Source organism: Oryctolagus cuniculus, chromosome 7 (genome assembly GCF_964237555.1).
Source record: "Oryctolagus cuniculus chromosome 7, mOryCun1.1, whole genome shotgun sequence".
NCBI classification, from domain to species: Eukaryota; Metazoa; Chordata; class Mammalia; order Lagomorpha; family Leporidae; genus Oryctolagus; species Oryctolagus cuniculus.
In genome coordinates, this window is record NC_091438.1 from 50083583 (window position 1) to 50100427 (window position 16845).

At 42.3% G+C, this 16845-nt stretch overlaps 1 protein-coding gene and 1 long non-coding RNA gene across 7 annotated transcripts in view; one reads left to right on the plus strand and one right to left on the minus strand.

The window, feature by feature from the left end:
• FMO5 (flavin containing dimethylaniline monoxygenase 5) overlaps positions 1–16845 on the plus strand; it is a 54288-nt gene that overhangs the window by 29647 nt on the left and 7796 nt on the right. For all 6 annotated transcript variants that reach the window (XM_070076653.1, XM_051856023.2, XM_051856022.2 and 3 more), the window contains 5 exon segments: positions 1025–1187; positions 2494–2636; positions 5697–5896; positions 8934–9286; positions 15619–15691. In XM_070076653.1, coding sequence (XP_069932754.1) covers positions 1025–1187; positions 2494–2636; positions 5697–5896; positions 8934–9286; positions 15619–15691 — 932 coding nt within the window.
• LOC138850555 (uncharacterized) overlaps positions 1–16845 on the minus strand; it is a 42909-nt gene that overhangs the window by 13576 nt on the left and 12488 nt on the right. The window lies entirely within an intron of this gene.

Genomic DNA, 16845 nt, shown 5'->3' on the forward strand with positions numbered 1-16845 from the left:
CATGACCATAAATGAACAGTTATTTCTGACAGCTGGGAAAAAGCCCAGATCTTTAGCCTTCTGATAATTCTGGTAATCATGCCTTTAACAACAATAATAAAGTGATAACATCAGTGACAACTTCCAGAGTAAGTCATTTACAACCCAGTGGTGCGCCTCCTCATTGGCTTAAACAACGTATGGGAAAACTCTGTTTCCATACTAAGCAGTGCAGATAACAAAGACAAAAAAATCAGCACTGCAGCTTAGATAAAGAGAAAAATGTTTATTATAAATATAATTAATAAACACCAGAGAGTGACGGGGTAATGAATGCTACAGAGATCCATCCATTGGAACTCAGAAGAGGGATACCTAATGCATGAGGGCTGTTAGCTGGAGCCTTAGCTAGGCTAAATGTCTACCCCTAATTACTTTTTTAAAAAGCTTAAAATTATTCCACTGACTATTCTACCTCATAGGTCTTTCTTTATGGTTACTTGTAAAATGGGCATTTATAGAAACTTAGGAGAGATTTATTTATACAAAATGAGAGCCACTGAGATGTTTTTGTGCTCTACCAGGAAAGGGAATCCTATGTCTCATCCACTTACTTCAGGCTAACCAATGAGAGCTGGACTTTCATTAAGACATCAGGGACCTTAGGGTGTCTGAGGGTTGGAGGAGGAATGGGCGTTGAGTCCATGAAGTGTCCTGGAGGCTGGCGCTTTACTCCGGTGCTGTCGTGTGCTGGGGCATGGACTCAGAGACCCAGGAATCTGCACTTTTCTAGAAGCAGAGCAGAGTGTATTAGCGTGCCAACTCTATTGTATTGAGTTGGCTGTGTAGATGTTTTCTCACTCTGACCACAGCCCAACACACAACAGTTCTTATCTGGGGAGTATGAAAATCAGATATCCCTGCGGGGAGTTGCGCTGGTGATATTGGCCCTCTGTGTAACATTTGCACAGAGACTCATGTCAGGGAAGATGTCCAGGTTGTAGCTGTGGTTCCAGTCCCCTGGGGCTCTCACTTTTCTTTCTAGACCACTGTGTGCAGTGTGAAGAAGCGGCCTGATTTCTCCACGTCGGGCCAATGGGAAGTGCTGACTGAGTGCGAAGGGAAAAAGGAGAGTGCTGTCTTCGATGGGGTCCTGGTTTGCACCGGCCATCACACCAGTGCTCACCTGCCACTGGAAAGCTTCCCTGGTAAGTAGCCTACCAGGAAGGAAGACCCTTGAACCATGCCTGCGACCTGACCTCCCAAAAATGGGAGGGTTTTGGTCTCTGATCCCAGCATTGGCGTAAAATAAGGCTTACCCTGATTGAAACATGTTTGGGTAACTTGTGTGGTTGCCATGGGAATGGGAGAAAGAAATAATGGTCATTTGGGAGGTTAGAGGAAATTAGAAGTCTTATCTATTTAGTTTCACCATAACTTCAGTTTTTTTTTTTGTTTTTTTTTTTTTTTTGACAGGCAGAGAGACAGAGAGAAAGGTCTTCCTTTGCCGTTGGTTCACCCTCCAATGGCCGCTGCTGCCGGCGCATCGCGCTGATCCGAAGGCAGGAGCCAGGTGCTTACCCTGGTCTCCCATGGGGTGCAGGGCCCAAGGACTTGGGCCATCCTCCACTGCACTCCCGGGCCACAGCAGAGAGCTGGCCTGGAAGAGGGGCAACCGGGACAGAATCCGGAGCCCCGACCGGGACTAGAACCCGGTGTGCTGGCGCCGCTAGGCGGAGGATTAGCCTAGTGAGCTGCGGCACCGGCACTTCAGTTTTTCTAAGGATGAAAAGAAAGCATGTAGAGTTCTTGATCACCGCTAGAATGAATGAGGGATTTTTCAGCAATGAAACAAACAAAAATACTGAGTTTCTAAGGAAGAAATGAAAGCTTGGAATTTAATTTCAGTCTCTGGTTTGGATTTTCATTTTTGAAAAAAAAATTAAGTGTACTCCATATATACTCTAGATGGGGAAACTTGTCTGTCAAGGGCCGTTTTATAACATCACTCACTGGGCCAAACAAAATTATCAGCTTAAAAATTAGCCTGCTGGAGATTTATTGAGTTCCAAGTGTTACCTACAGCTGCCTTGGTAGGGCCAGACTGAATGATTTCCTGGACCTTATATGGCCTGCGGGCTGGACATTCCCCATCCCTGCTTTAGAGCTTGTAATGCCATATAAATTCTAATTGCAGTGGGCATAGGTATTGAGGGAAAGAAAAGACAAATGAGAATGGAGGTTTTCTGTGGCATTCTGGATTTGTGAGACTGCAAATCCACAATACAAACAGATCCTGAGTGAAGCATACTAATTATGACAAGGAAACCACAAGGTTCTACGCTAAGGCTATTAGAGAAGGAAATGGACAGAGATACTCAGATAGGCGAGAGAGCAGCTAAGTATAGGGAGAATATAGGCTTGAACTTGTAACTGCATAAAACCCAAGTGATTTGACAGATGATATCCAGTGCAGGAACCATCACCAGGTAACTCTTTTCCCTTCTCTTGCAGGGATTGAGAAGTTCAAAGGGCAGTACTTGCACAGTCGAGACTATAAGAACCCAGAGAAATTCACTGGAAAGAGAGTCATTGTCATTGGCATTGGGAATTCTGGAGGGGACCTGGCTGTGGAGATCAGCCACACAGCCAAGCAGGTTGGAATCAGTAAATTACTTCCTTCACTGCAGCTGCGCTCTCACCTAGGAAGTGGACCCAAGGAGAGCATGTGTCTGCACAGAGCCATCAGTGCCAGTGGCAAATGCAGGGCTTAGCTTTATTGCCTCAGTTGACAACACTGTGAGTAATGCTAATAGAAGAGCCAAGATTACCAGTTATAGCTCAGCAGTCAGTTGGCCTCACGCTGAGGAACTCCTGGCCACAGACCCATCTTCTCAGAGTGTGCCTCTGGCTGGAAGGAAGACCAAATATTTGCTGGGAGAGGTTGTTGGAATGCACCATTCAGAGTGGGTCTCAGGTTGTCAGAAAGGCACCTGTGTTCCTTGAAAATTTCCCACTCAGAAGATGGGGGGTGAGCTTTCCTTTTCACTCCCCAGATTGTGGGGGGGAACAACCTCATCTTTGCAAAGACAAGGTGGTGATCAGTATAAAGAGCATCTCCACTGTAGCACATATAAGCAGCTTGCCAGCCTTTGCACACAGTTAAGAAACACAAAGTGACATTCGCCCTAAAGCAATTTCTATCTCCTTAGGTTTTTGTATCGTAGATTTTGAACTGAGAAAAAAGTATCTTCACTATAAATACCTGGAAAACTATATTACTACATTTTATTACCCATGTCTTCGTTGAGTTGTAATTTTATTGGCAAGAGGTAATTGCCTGGTATTTCTTCCACAAGTTAAAGCTTTGCTTCACAAATATGCTGGAAGCCATTTTTTTAAACTAGAAGCTTAATGCTCTAACTTTGTTAAGTGAACCTTAACCAGCAACTCTATTCCAATAGTACTTTCTCCCTGTACTGTCCCCAGGTGTAATACAAATGAGACTGCATATGTTATTCCATGAGTTCATTGAATACTTATCAGGAAATTATTGCATTTAAAAAAAAAAGAATAGGTAAAAACTTGCATGGGTGTTATGATAGTGCAGGCCCTTGCAGGAGCCTTCTTTAATATTCTTGGCTTATCTGGCCAGCGCCATGGCTCACTAGGCTAATCCTCCGCCTGCAGCGCCGGCACCCCGAGTTCTAGTCCCGGTTGGGGCGCTGGGTACTAGTCCCGGTTGCTCCTCTTCCAGTCCAGCTCTCTGCTGTGACCAGGGAGCGCAGTGGAGGATGGCCCAAGTGCTTGGGTCCCTGCACCTGCATGGGAGAGAGGGCTCCTGGCTTCGGATCGGCACAGCACCGGCCCTAGCGGCCATTAGGGGAGTGAACCAACAGAAGGAAGACCTTTCTCTCTGTCTCTCACTATCTGTAACTCTCTCTCTCACTAACTCTGCCTGGAAAAAAAAAATATTCTTGGCTTCTCAAATGATCGGCTCTGAGGGGCATAGGGCTTCCCTGCCCTGGGCGATTAGAGACTGTCGAAGAAGAAAGCAGGTGGGCAGAGCCCAGGCAGCTGTGTGGGTGAGAGAGCCTGGGAGAGTGCATATCAAAACCGCCCGCACAGCAGGGCATTGTCAGTGGCCACATTCTAGCTTTCGGTGGTACATATCAAGGAAGCTGCATCTAACCACACCTAGAAATTCAGTTCATCAAGGAAGTTTCCGTGTAATTCTTATGACATAATGCTTGTGTGAAGAGAAAATATCCCCCTTTTAAAAGATCAATTTCATCTAAGGTTATTTTGATTAAACACTTTCCCTTGCTGCTTTTCTTAAAATAAGAACTAAAAGTATGAATAGCCATTAAGCATTTATGAAGTCTTTATACCATACCTTTCACAAAATCATTAATTCATCCCCACAACGGCCTTGTAGTGTATGCATTATTGTTACCAAGTAGAGAATGTTTTAATTAAGTCTGTGAGCATTTACATTATTCATCACAAGTTAAATAACCTGAACACAAAACTGTGGGGTTCCCTAACCACACATATTCTGTGAACTGTGAACATGAAAGCACTTAATTATGCCGGCTGGGGAGGATACATGGGTAACGGACTGGAGCCTCCCTCTATAGACAGGTCATCCTTTCACATGAGCGCTTGGACAAAAGACCATGGGGCAATGTACTCAATATCTGACAAGGCTGGAGATCATTCCAGACAGCTGTGTATTGCAGAAGAGGTGATACTTTTGCAAGGAAATTGCAAACATGGACTTTGTCCAGTAGAGGATACAGAGGACCAACTTCCTATTGTCCTACTAGCAATCTTAATTTTTTTCCACTAAGAATTAATGAAACATTTCTTAAGCATTGGATTGGAAACAGCTCTGTCAACTTGGTAGCCATATATTTTATCTCAAACAAGTTGTTCATCCTCTCTATGCCTTTCACCTATAAAATGGTGATAACAGTACTTCCTTCAAGAGGTTGTTGTACTGACTAAGTAAGAATATAAATGACTCAGCACAGTGACTGACAGGTCACACATCTCAATAGATGGAAGTGATGATGTGCTGGGGAGGTTAGACCTTCCACCCTGGACAAAACACATTTGAAGAGACAGAAACTAACAGTGTAGAAAGTTTATATGTATATGTATCCATTTATATGTATATAGTATCCATATAATTTATGAATAACAGGATTTTGGGCTAATAATTCAATCAATGGCAATGGCAAAAATAAGAAATGAGGGGTTTTGGATTACATGATCTCCAGTTGCTTTCAGCTTTTCCATTCCGTGATTTTCAGTGAGTTGTACAAGTGGTAAGTGCTAAAGAAATTCAGGGAGCAGAAAGCTGTCAGCCTGAATGGTCAGTGGTGTCTTCATGCAGGAGGTAGATTTGACCTGGATCATGAAAGTGAATAGGCTTTGGGGGATGAAGAGGGGAAAGAGCTTTCAGGAAGGCAAAATGGCATGAACCAAATGGCTGCAGTGGATCCGAGCAAAACATGCTCTTGGTCAGGGAATCCACTGACTTAATTGTAAGCTTAGTGTTTGGGAAGGAAAATGTCAGGAAACTGAAGACTACACAGGGACTGAAAGGCCAGACTACTGAGTGAACATAATCTTGAAGAAAACAGGGGTGCTTTTGAAGGTTTATTTATAAGCCAGAGTAACAAAAGCAATCAATTTTTACTGTGCCTCAGGTCTTCCTCAGCACCAGGAGAGGGGCTTGGATCATGAATCGTGTCGGCGACCATGGATATCCTATTGATATACTGCTGTCTTCTCGATTTAGTCAATTTTTGAAGAAGATTACTGGTGAAACAATAGCAAATTCATTTTTGGAAAGAAAGATGAACCAAAGGTTTGACCATGCAATGTTTGGTCTGAAGCCTAAACACAGGTATGTTCCCAAGATGCAGGTCGTGTGTAATGGCCAAGGTACAAGAATAAGGACTGTTTTTGCAGGCCATTCACTTATCAGTACCTCTTCGTTAGTAAAACCCATAGAGTCTGAAATTACACCAGAATCTGAAACCTGAAGATCACCTTGCCCGCAAGGAGTCTAAAGTCCGCTAGTCTGTATTTTTCTGTCTGATTCTCCTTGGCATTAATCATTTTCTCATTCTCTCAGGTATCAGGTATTTTTGTATAATATTCAACAACAAGGCATCATTCATTAATTCATTCAACATCATTCATTAATTCATTCCTCCAATAAGCACTGCATATTTGTTATAGCCAGGCATTATTATGGGCATGAAATACAGAGAGAAAAGATATAATACTAACAGAAATAATAAAAACAACTTGCTGTTTTGGGAGGACTTAAGACACAGTGCTAAATGACCTATATGCAGTATCTCATTTAATGCTCACCACAGCCATATTGGTTGATACTATTTTTAGCTCCAGCCTAAAGATATAAAAAGTGAGACTTAGAAAAACAAAGTAATTTGCACAAGGTCAACACAGCAATAAGTGGCAGAGCTGAGAAATGGATCGTACCTTAAATACTCTAATGAGAAGAGAAATAATAAAAAATGGGAAAGAAAGACATAGAATGTTATGAGAATATGCAGGGTGGAGTCCTCACACAGCCAGGAAAGTAGATGGTGAAAACATTTCTAGAGGCTGATGTTAAATGCTTTTCCCTGTCCAATTTTATAATTTTGAAAACGTTCATATCTACAGGAAAGTCCACAAAAGTACCCCAGTGAGAACCCATATACCCTGTACCTGGGTTCACTTTGTTCTGCTTGCTTTCTCTCTCTGCCCCTCTCTGAACACAGACAGATCTACACATACACCGTTAAGCACACATACATATGTAAGTACACTTTTTCTCTGAACCACTTGCCAGTGCATCCCAATCATTAAACACTTTACCCTAAATACTAAGAAAAAGTGCATTCTCCTGCATGTCCATAACACAGTTGTGACACTTGGGAAATTGAACATGGATAAAATACATTATCTAATATATTGGCATATTCAAATCTCCCAGTTGTCTCAATAATATTCTTTATAGTTTTTTTTTCTTAAATTCGGATACTGTCACTTATCAGTCACACCATTGTATTTAGTTATCATGTCTCTTTCATCCCTCTTTATCTGAAATACTTCTCTATTCTTTTTATATGAACTTTTTTCTTATTTCTAAGAATCCAATATATTTTCCAAGGCATGGTTTTGAAGAAAGTCTTTAAATTTGGACTTGCACAGTAGTTTTCCCTTTATTATATTAAGGTTAAATATTTTTGCACATATAGTCCATAGGTGATATGATGTATCATCTTGGTGGGTCACATTGGGAGCCACTTGCTATCAGCCTATCCCATATTAATAATGCTAGATTTGATCATTGGGATAAGGTGGTATCTAACTAATGGGTTATTCCATTATGAAGATATTTATCCCTTTGAAATGCACAGTAAGTGGGGTGATAATTGGAGACTGTTTCCCAAGAACATTTCCCCCAATTACTTTAGCATGCATGTCTTTGCTGGCTGCAAAATAAAGGCTTTATGGAATAATAGGAGACAACCAAGAAAATAGGGCAGGGAAGTACCATTTTAAGGGCAAAGTCTTGGAATAATAATACTAATAATAAAAAGTACATTACACTATGGGAGTTGTACTTAGCCTGGTATAGCTAAACTAATGGCAAAGGTAGAAGAGTGACTGAATACATCTCTAGTTTCACTGGGCATAAAAAACTTGCATGCTCTGCTAAACAAAAAGTTTGGAATAAAGAGCTGAAAACCATTCAGAGGTTTAAATGAGTGAGTGACATAATGACAAATATGTTTTAGAACAACCATTCCAAAAATGGTGTGAAAGGGGGATGCGACAGCTATCAATCCAGGTAAGAGAGGGAGTAGATAAAAATTACTTTGGGCATGTTAAGGGGACAAAGGGAAAAGGCTTGATAATTAGATATGAGACTCACATTTCTACGGCTTGGACAGCTAGGTAGATGGTGGTTCTGTTAGTAAAAAGGAGGTGGTGTAGAGAGAGACAAAATCATGAGTCTGGAATGAAGAACGCAGTCTAACTAAAGGTTACAATTGAAGCATAACTGCACACAACAAAGCAATGACAGCTATTCAAACATATAGTACTACTGAAGCCAGGCCAGCTGTGTCTGCAGATGATGGACTGAGGATTCCCAGAGCCAATTAATTTAGGAGTCACGGGTTAAGACTCCCTTTTAAGAAAAAGCAAGATATTGGGAACCTAATTTTATTTATTTGCACCTTTATCATATACTATGCATGGAATGCTACTTAACAGGACCAAAGTATCTCAAGGGAGTTCATACAAAAGTTTTTATAAAGATTCTAAAACCCTATGTGTGTAACATTGGGCAAGTCACCTAACTTCCCCAAGCCTCAGGTTCCTTATCTGTAAAACCTGAAATATGACAACTGCCTACCTCTTCCATAGCATTATATAAAGGTCAAATAAGTTAATGCATGGAAAAGCAATTTATAAACTGCAAATCGCAATGCACATGTAATTTATTGCATAGTTTGGAAAATGATGATCCAGGTCTAGCACTTGGGCCTTTGAAACTGGAAATGAGACTAAACGGAATGTTAACAGTCTAGTTCCATCAGGCTTCTTGATACGTGGATAGAAACCACTGGCTGTGATCCTCTATCACAGAAGATAACTGTTACTTGAGAAGCCATACAGGTACTCCTCAAAAAAGATGCTCCTTCCTTCACTTCTCCAGCACCCTTCCTTTCAGTGCCATCCAGAGTCCAGTTTCTGTTCTGAGATCCTGTTCTGGATCTCAAGCTGGTGTGTATTAGACCTTTTTAGAATCTTATGTATAAACTGAGGGGGAGACCATTGGCATATTATTTAACCACCTCCATAAAAGCAGAATTTTGCCTACATGGTACTGATTCTCTCTCTCTCTCTCCTCACAGAGCTTTGAGTCAACACCCAACAGTAAATGATGACCTGCCAAATCGTATCATTTCTGGCTCTGTCAAGATCAAAGGAAATGTGAAGGAATTCACAGAAACAGCTGCCATATTTGAAGATGGCTCCAGGGAGGATGACATTGATGCTGTTATTTTTGCCACAGGCTATAGCTTTTCCTTTCCTTTTCTTGAAGACTCTGTCAAAGTGGTGAAAAACAAGGTATCTCTGTATAAAAAGGTCTTCCCCCCTAACCTGGAAAAGCCAACTCTTGCAATCATAGGCTTGATCCAGCCCCTGGGAGCCATTATGCCCATTTCAGAGCTCCAAGCACGATGGGCCACCCTAGTGTTTAAAGGTAAGTGACTGTGCAAATTGACTGTATAATAATAGGTAGTACGTTTAATTCTGTGTATGTACGTGCGTTAAGACAATATATAAGATTATAACAGCGCCTGGCACAAAGTTAGAACTATACAATTCACTTTTGAGTATATAAGTATATTGATTAATCAGGGTCACCTCACACATTATTCCAAACTAGGCATGCTTTGACCTCAACCCTGGTGATGCTTATTTAGTAGGACTGGAGTAGGGGAGCATAAGATCATTGAGCAAGATATTCCCCAGGTGATCCCAGTGTGCATTCTAGGTTGGAATCCATTCATGAAGATTTTATACTATTAGTATATATTTGTTTTTCATTTTTGATAAAATCAAATGTAGAAATGGCATGAGTTGATTTCAGCCAGATAAGAGACTAGTTTAGAATGTAGACTAGCAATCTCTCAGATCTTATTTCCTCTTTTATTTCTCCTTTCAGTTTGGCTGGGAGTACTTACAAAAGAAACCACAGGGGTTGGGGACAGAATGTTGACCATGAGTCAGCAGAATGACATGGCTTCCAACAAGCTTAGTTAAATGCAGATCTTTTTTTTTTTTTTTAATTTTTATTTTTTGACAGGCAGAGTGGACAGTGAGAGAGAGAGAGAGAGAGAGAGAGAGAGAGAAAGGTCTTCCTTTTGCTGTTGGTTCACCCTACAATGGCCGGCGCACCACGCTGATCCGATGGCAGGAGCCAGGTACTTATCCTGGTCTCCCATGGGGTGCAGGGCCCAAGCACTTGGGCCATCCTCCACTGCACTCCCTGGCCACAGCAGAGAGCTGGCCTGGAAGAGGGGCAACCGGGACAGAATCCGGTGCCCTGACTGGGACTAGAACCCGCTGTGCCGGTGCCGCAAGGCGGAGGATTAGCCTAGTGAGCCGCGGCGCCGGCCTAAATGTAGATCATTTTTAATAAGGATCGTGTCCTAGAACATCACAAGCCTTGAAATTGGTCATACCACATCTGAAGACCTATTTTAAAAGTGAAATCTCTGGAGTGCATTTAATAAGGAGAGTGATAAGAATGCATCAAAAGATTTGCAAACATATCTGAAGTATAGCTGAAGGAGCTGGAGGGGTTTAAACTGGAGAAATAGGTTCAGGGGAAATAAGAGTTCCCTTCAGACGCCAGAACAGATGATGCATGGAAGAACTCCATTTGCTGGGCTCGCTCCAGACAGCTGAACAAGACCCAGGAGTGAGATCTTAAGGGTTGCACGGTATCAGCTTACCATTTAAAAACCTTTTTCCTGTAAGCCAGTGCCATTTCAAGACAGAATGGGCTGCTCCTGCAATGGTGAGGAATCTAAGCAGAATAGGATCCCAGCGGTGGGATGTGGAGTAGATTCAAGCCTCAGAACAGACAGAAAACAGGTGACCTTTAAGTTTCTTCTTGATTCTGTGGTTGCAATAATAAAATCTGCCATGACTACTAAGGTTTGAGTAAAACTATTCAGAGTTCTTACTGGAATTACAGCTTGCTTTCTCCCAGTGAAGATTTTAATGGCAGCAGAGAAGAAAAAAGAGGGAGAAGCAGTGGTTTTAGAGTCAGTAAATTAAAACCCTTTCCAGATGTACCCAAATTTCAATCATTTCTCATTTTCTTCTAGTCCTATCCAGTATATCATGTACAACTTGAGAGCACTGGACAAACAATCAAATACAATACAATACAATCAAATACAAGTAACTCATTAGGTTGACTTAGTTCTGGTCATATTAAATGGGCCTTTTAATTGGGTCAATTAAGTAAGGGAAGAGAGGTTCATTAAAACAAGCCAATGCACAAAAGAACCATCAAAAGAAATAGGAAAAATGAGTATTTGGAAGTTTATAAAATGGCTATAGGATTAGGGAGTCTTGGGAAAAATGCACAAAAATCCCAACTCCATATGCTAGCAGAAGCCCAATGCTAATTCCTACAAATTTCTTCCAATACCTAGAAGGAAAAAAAAAATCTTCAAAAGACTCCCTCGAACTTTACCAACTCTTGCCAGGAACCCTGAGTTTTTATTCTGTCTGTGACCCACCTGTTTACCTATCAAATGCTTGCCTGTCTCATCCTTGATTTCTGCTCTCACTGTGCCAGTTTTTAAACCCTTAGCATCAGCTGGTGTCTCCCACTGTTTCATGCCTGCCCAGCTCACCTGTCCTTCCTAGCCTGTCCTTAACCATACCAAGCTCCATTTTCCTTCTTTCTTTGTTCTCTGGAATTATGGTTCTCTCATCAAGAAAATATTCCACCCTTTTCTAGCACATGGAATGCGTTTCCTTGCCGTGACCAAAACTTTTTCTTCTCTCTTCGCCTCTCTCGCAGTTTTCACTGGTGCCCTGCTTTCTTTCCATGACTTTCCTTGGCAGTCTTATCAAATTATGCTCATCTGTGGTTCACAAGATGGCGTTATAGTGGCATTCAAGGTCCTTCACCCCCCAGACACAGCCAGCTCTTCTCAGGCCCATGATTCTCTAGTCTTTACTCCCACCCTGCAATCATTTGGATGCACTGGATGACTTAGCCAGTAGGTACATGGACCCCGTGCCTTTACTTCTGCTGTTCTCTCCTTGGTCTGCCCTCTGTTTGCTTCTGATTTGTACAGAACAAGCCCAGGTATATTCCCCACTCCCTTAGTACCTTGAAACCCGTTCAGATACAAGGATCATGTTTATTTGCCTTTGTGTTCTAAGCCTAAACCAGTGCCAAGCACGTATAGTCATCTGACAAATATCAGTTTAAACAAATGCCAATTAGCCTTAGGGTCAATGAAGTTGTACATTCTGTAACTGAAACTTCTTTTTTGAGGATCTCAGCTGATGAACTATCTTGGCCAATTCCAGTCCTGTGAAAAGGCAGCCCTCTCTCTCTTCTCTTGTAATGTCATCTTTATACCAGAATGTTCTGGGCAGATCAGGATTTACAGAAAATCAGCTAGCATTTACTGACCTCTCACTATGTACCAGGCCCTCTGTTGATAATGGAGGTGGGAAATACAATCCTTCTGTTGATGGAACTCAACGCCAAGTGAGGCAGACAGGTAAAGACTGTTGCTATACTCATTCTGCAGCTATTTACTGTACCCTCAATAGCTGCGTGTTCCAATAGCAATGGAGAGGGACTGTATGGGAGCTGTAGAAATATGTACTCAATTCTCAGCCACAACTACATATAGTTTAATAAGGAACAAGAAAATCCTGACCATAAGAGGAAGGGAAATCATTAATGTTTATGTGAAATTAGAGTAAAATGACAGAACAAATGGAGTTCTGGGAACTGCAAGCAGTTCAGAATGCTGAAAAATAAAGTATTAAAAGAAGTAAGGAAAAGGAAGCTAGAGATAATCATAAAGGAGATATCAAGAAAAATCTCTGAGGGGCTGACGTTGTGGTGCAGTGGGTTAAGCTGCTGCTTGAGATGCCAGCATCCCCTATCACAGTGCTGGTTTGAGTCCCGGCTGATCCACTTCTGGTCCAGTTCCATGCTGATGTGCCTGGGAAAGCAGCAGAAGATGGCCCAAGTGCTTGGGCCATGCCACCCACATGGAAAACTGGATGCAGTTTCAAGCTCCTGGCTTTGGCCCAAATTTTGTGGCCATTTGGGAGAGTAAACCATCTAATAAAAGATCTCTCTCTTTCTCTCTCTCTCTCTCTCTCTCTCTCTCCCTTTCTCCATCACTTTACCTTTCAAATAAATACATGAGTCTTTACAAGCAAAAAGAAAATCTTTGAGGGCCTTGCAAGAAGTTTGCACTTCATATCGGCCGTGGAGAACCACTGACAGATTTTAACTGGAAAACAGATGTGCGATTTAGAAGATACGTTAGAGGGGAGTGAAATGGGAAGTTGGCCAGTAAGAGCCTGTGGTCAGAGTCTGAGGAAGACCTAATGAAGGCTTAAACCAAGGTATCAGGGAGAGATAGACTCAACTGAAAGGATTTGGTGACAGAATGCATATTGGGGATGGCAGAGAAAAGAATCTGCTCAGGGGCTGTGACCATTAATTTAAATTGGGGATTCAATATAGAGCACAAGATACAAAGGGTGGAGATAACATGGGAAAGACTGTATGTGTCTAACAAGGAAATACTATAAGAACAGATGAACGAATGAGGAGAACTGCATTACATGACACTGTGTACATATCTAGCTTTAAAAAAAAAAAAAGACAAATTGGCTGTCTCCCACAGCTAATAAGTAGACTTCCTCCTCCATGATATTTCTGACTAATAGAAGTAAAATTTATGGTTGTACTATGAGATTTGGAATTTGGAACTCAACTCTCAAAATATGTGGATTTCTTTATTTTTTGAGCATTCAAAAAGATCTGTGATTAATCTGAAATGAAGCATTTCAATGTTTCCTCATTGAAATAATAATTCCCGGGCCTGCGCCGTGGCTCACTTGGTTAATCCTCTGCCTGTGGCGCTGGCATCCCATATGGGTGCCGGGTTCTAGTCCTGGTTGCTCCTCTTCCAGTCCAGCTCTCTGCTGTGGCCCCGGAGTGCAGTGGAGGATGGCCCAAGTGCTTGGGCCCTGCACCCGCATGGGAGACCAGGAGGAAGCACTGGCTCCTGGCTTCAGATCGGCACAGCACACCAGCTGTAGCAGTCATTGGAGGGTGAACCAACAGAAAAGGAAGACCTTTCTCTCTGTCTCTCTCTCTCTCTCACTGTCTATAACTCTACCTGTCAAATAAAAAAAAAATAATTCCCATGGATTAAATGAGAAAACACATGGAGAAACACAGCAGGCTATCTCTGAGTGCTGAATTTCAAGTCTTATATTTTAAGAGTGCCACAACCAGGAGAGTGGCTAGAGTGGGCCCAGAAAAGGGCAACCACTATGGCAGAGAGTATGAAACTCCTTGTATGGGGAACTGGAGCTATTTAGCCTGATAATGAGAGATTTGAAGGAGTTATGACAGTTGTCTTGACATGTTTCAAGGGCTACCATGTGTTAAAATTAACACTATGGCTCCAGAAGGCAGATGTAGGTCCAGTGATACAAGTTTCATAGATGCAGATTTTAACGTCAATAAAAAATAATGTTCCATTAAGCAGCCAGATATTTCATCTCCTCAGAAGGTAATGAGATCCCCATTACCAAAGACATTTAAGGGGGAATGACATAATCACTTGATTAATGTGTGATGAGAAGGCTTGTATTAGGCAAGATATATTCCCATCCTGAAACCCAACATTCTAGAATGTTCTGGAGTAACACCTTAGGACCTGATGGAGTAGTTTTTTAAATGACATATTTCCTGAACATCTGGGCATATATCTAATTATGTAAATTTTTTTAAAAGATCTACTTTGTTTATTTGAAAGGCAGAGATACAGAGAGAGAAAGGGAGAGAGAGGGGTTCATTCCCCAAATGGCCACAATAGCCACAGCTAGACCAAGCCCATGCCAGGAGCCAAGAGCTTCCTCCAGGTCTCCCACGTTGGTACAGGAGCCCAGGCACTTGGGCCATCCTCCACTGCCTTCTCAGGCACATTAGCAGGGAGCTGGATCGGAAGTGGAGCAGCCAGGACTAGAACTGGTGCCCATATGGGATGCTTGTGCTGCAGGCAGCAGCTCAACCCACTGTGCCACAATGCTGGCTCATAATTATGTAAGCTTACAGTTGTTTATATTGACCTCAATACCAGTTTCCTTTTGGCTAGCCATGTCCTTGGCTTTAAATTCCTACTACTGGAATTGTGTATTTGGTGCTTAAGTTTATCTGTCAAGATTGGGTATTAAGACCTGCCCTTGGCCTTGCCCCTGTCTTAGCAAATAAAAAAAGTTTGGAAGGTGAAGCCTATTTCCCAAAGAGCTTTAGGCATACAATGTGATGGCTTGCTTGCTTTTACTTCCTACTCTCTCTGTGGTATAGAGCCTCTTTGTTTTCAAGAGCACAGGTGTACAAAAATAAATAATCCAAGAAAAAAGAATGCAGGTGTAGATGTCTTCCTGCACTCCCCTGACCTTTGCCCCTCACTTTCCATTTCTCTTGAAGGCCATTTCTCATTTCATCACGTCCATGTTCCACTTCCCAGATTGTTAGCAAGGAGGCAGGTTTTAGTCGGAAGGGAGAGCAGGAGAGAAACATCTGCCAAAGACAAGCTAGAATACAGAAGTCACAGTTGATAATATCATTACACTGTGGTGGTCAGAGGGTAAGTGATACATGAATTGCAATCTCCTTGGGTACAGAAAATGACGTGGTGTTTCTTTGAATTCTCTAAAGTATAGTAATTGCTAATAAGGATCCTTGTTTCTGCTGAGGTAATTTTACACTTATGATTTTAATTTTTTTCTCTTTAGGGCTAAAGACTTTACCCTCACAAAGTGAAATGATGACAGAAATATCTCAGGTTCAAGAGAAAATGGCAAAAAGGTAAGAAATTCTCCTGGAATATTTTTCATCTCCCTGGTTACCTTTCCTCTGTATTCCTTTTTAAAAATTTTTTATGGGCTGGAGTTGTGGTATAGTGGATAAAACCACTGCTTATGAAGCTAGCACCCCATAAGGGTGCTAGTTCGTGTCCAGGCTACTCCACTTCTGATCTAGCTTCCTGCTCGTGGCCTGGGAAAAGCATGGAAGATGGCCCAGATGTTTGGGTTCCTGCCACCCATGTGGGGGACCTATATGTAGCTCCTGGCTCCTAGCTTCAGCATGGCCTAGCCCCAGCTGCTGCAGCTGTCTGGGGAGTGGGTCAGTGCAAGGAAGATCTCTCTCTCTCTCTCTTCTTGCTTGTCCCTCTCTCTCTGTAACTCTTTCAAATAAATAAAACTTTTAAAAAATATATTTATTTTCATTTTGTTTGAAAAGCAGACACACACACACACATACACACAGAGGTAAAAAAACAAAGAGAAAGATTTTGTTCTTTCCTCAAATGCCCACAACAGCCAGGGCTGGTCCAGGCCTAAGTCACCAGCCTGGAATTCTGTGGGTGGCAGGGAAACAAGTATTTGAGCTACCTTCCAGGTTGCACATTAACAAGAGGCTAGATCAGAAGAGGAGGAGCCGGGACTTGACCCAGGCACTTGCATATGGGATATGTACGTCCCAAGTGATGTCTTAACCACTGAGCAAAATGCTCAACCCTCATTTCTTTTTTTTCATAGAAAGCTTTTATTTAATAAACATGTTTCATAAGTACAACTTTTGGATCATAGTGGTTCTTCCCCCATATTCGCCCTCCCACCCCCGAACCATCCACTTCCTACTCCTTCTCTCATCCCATTCTTCATTAAGATTCATTTTTATTTTTTTGACAGGCAGAGTTAGGCAGTGAGAGAGAGAGAGACAGAGAGAAAGGTCTTCCTTCCATTGGTTCACTCCCCAAATGGCCGCTACGGCTGGCACTGCGCCAATCTGAAGCCAGGAGCCAGGTGCTTCCTCCTGGTCTCTCATGCGGGTGCAGGGCCCAAGCACTTGGGCCATCTTCCACTGCCTTCCTGGGCCACAGCAGAGAGCTGGACCGGAAGAGGAGCAACCAGGACAGAACCGGCGCCCCAATCAGGACTAGAACCCGTGGTGCTGGT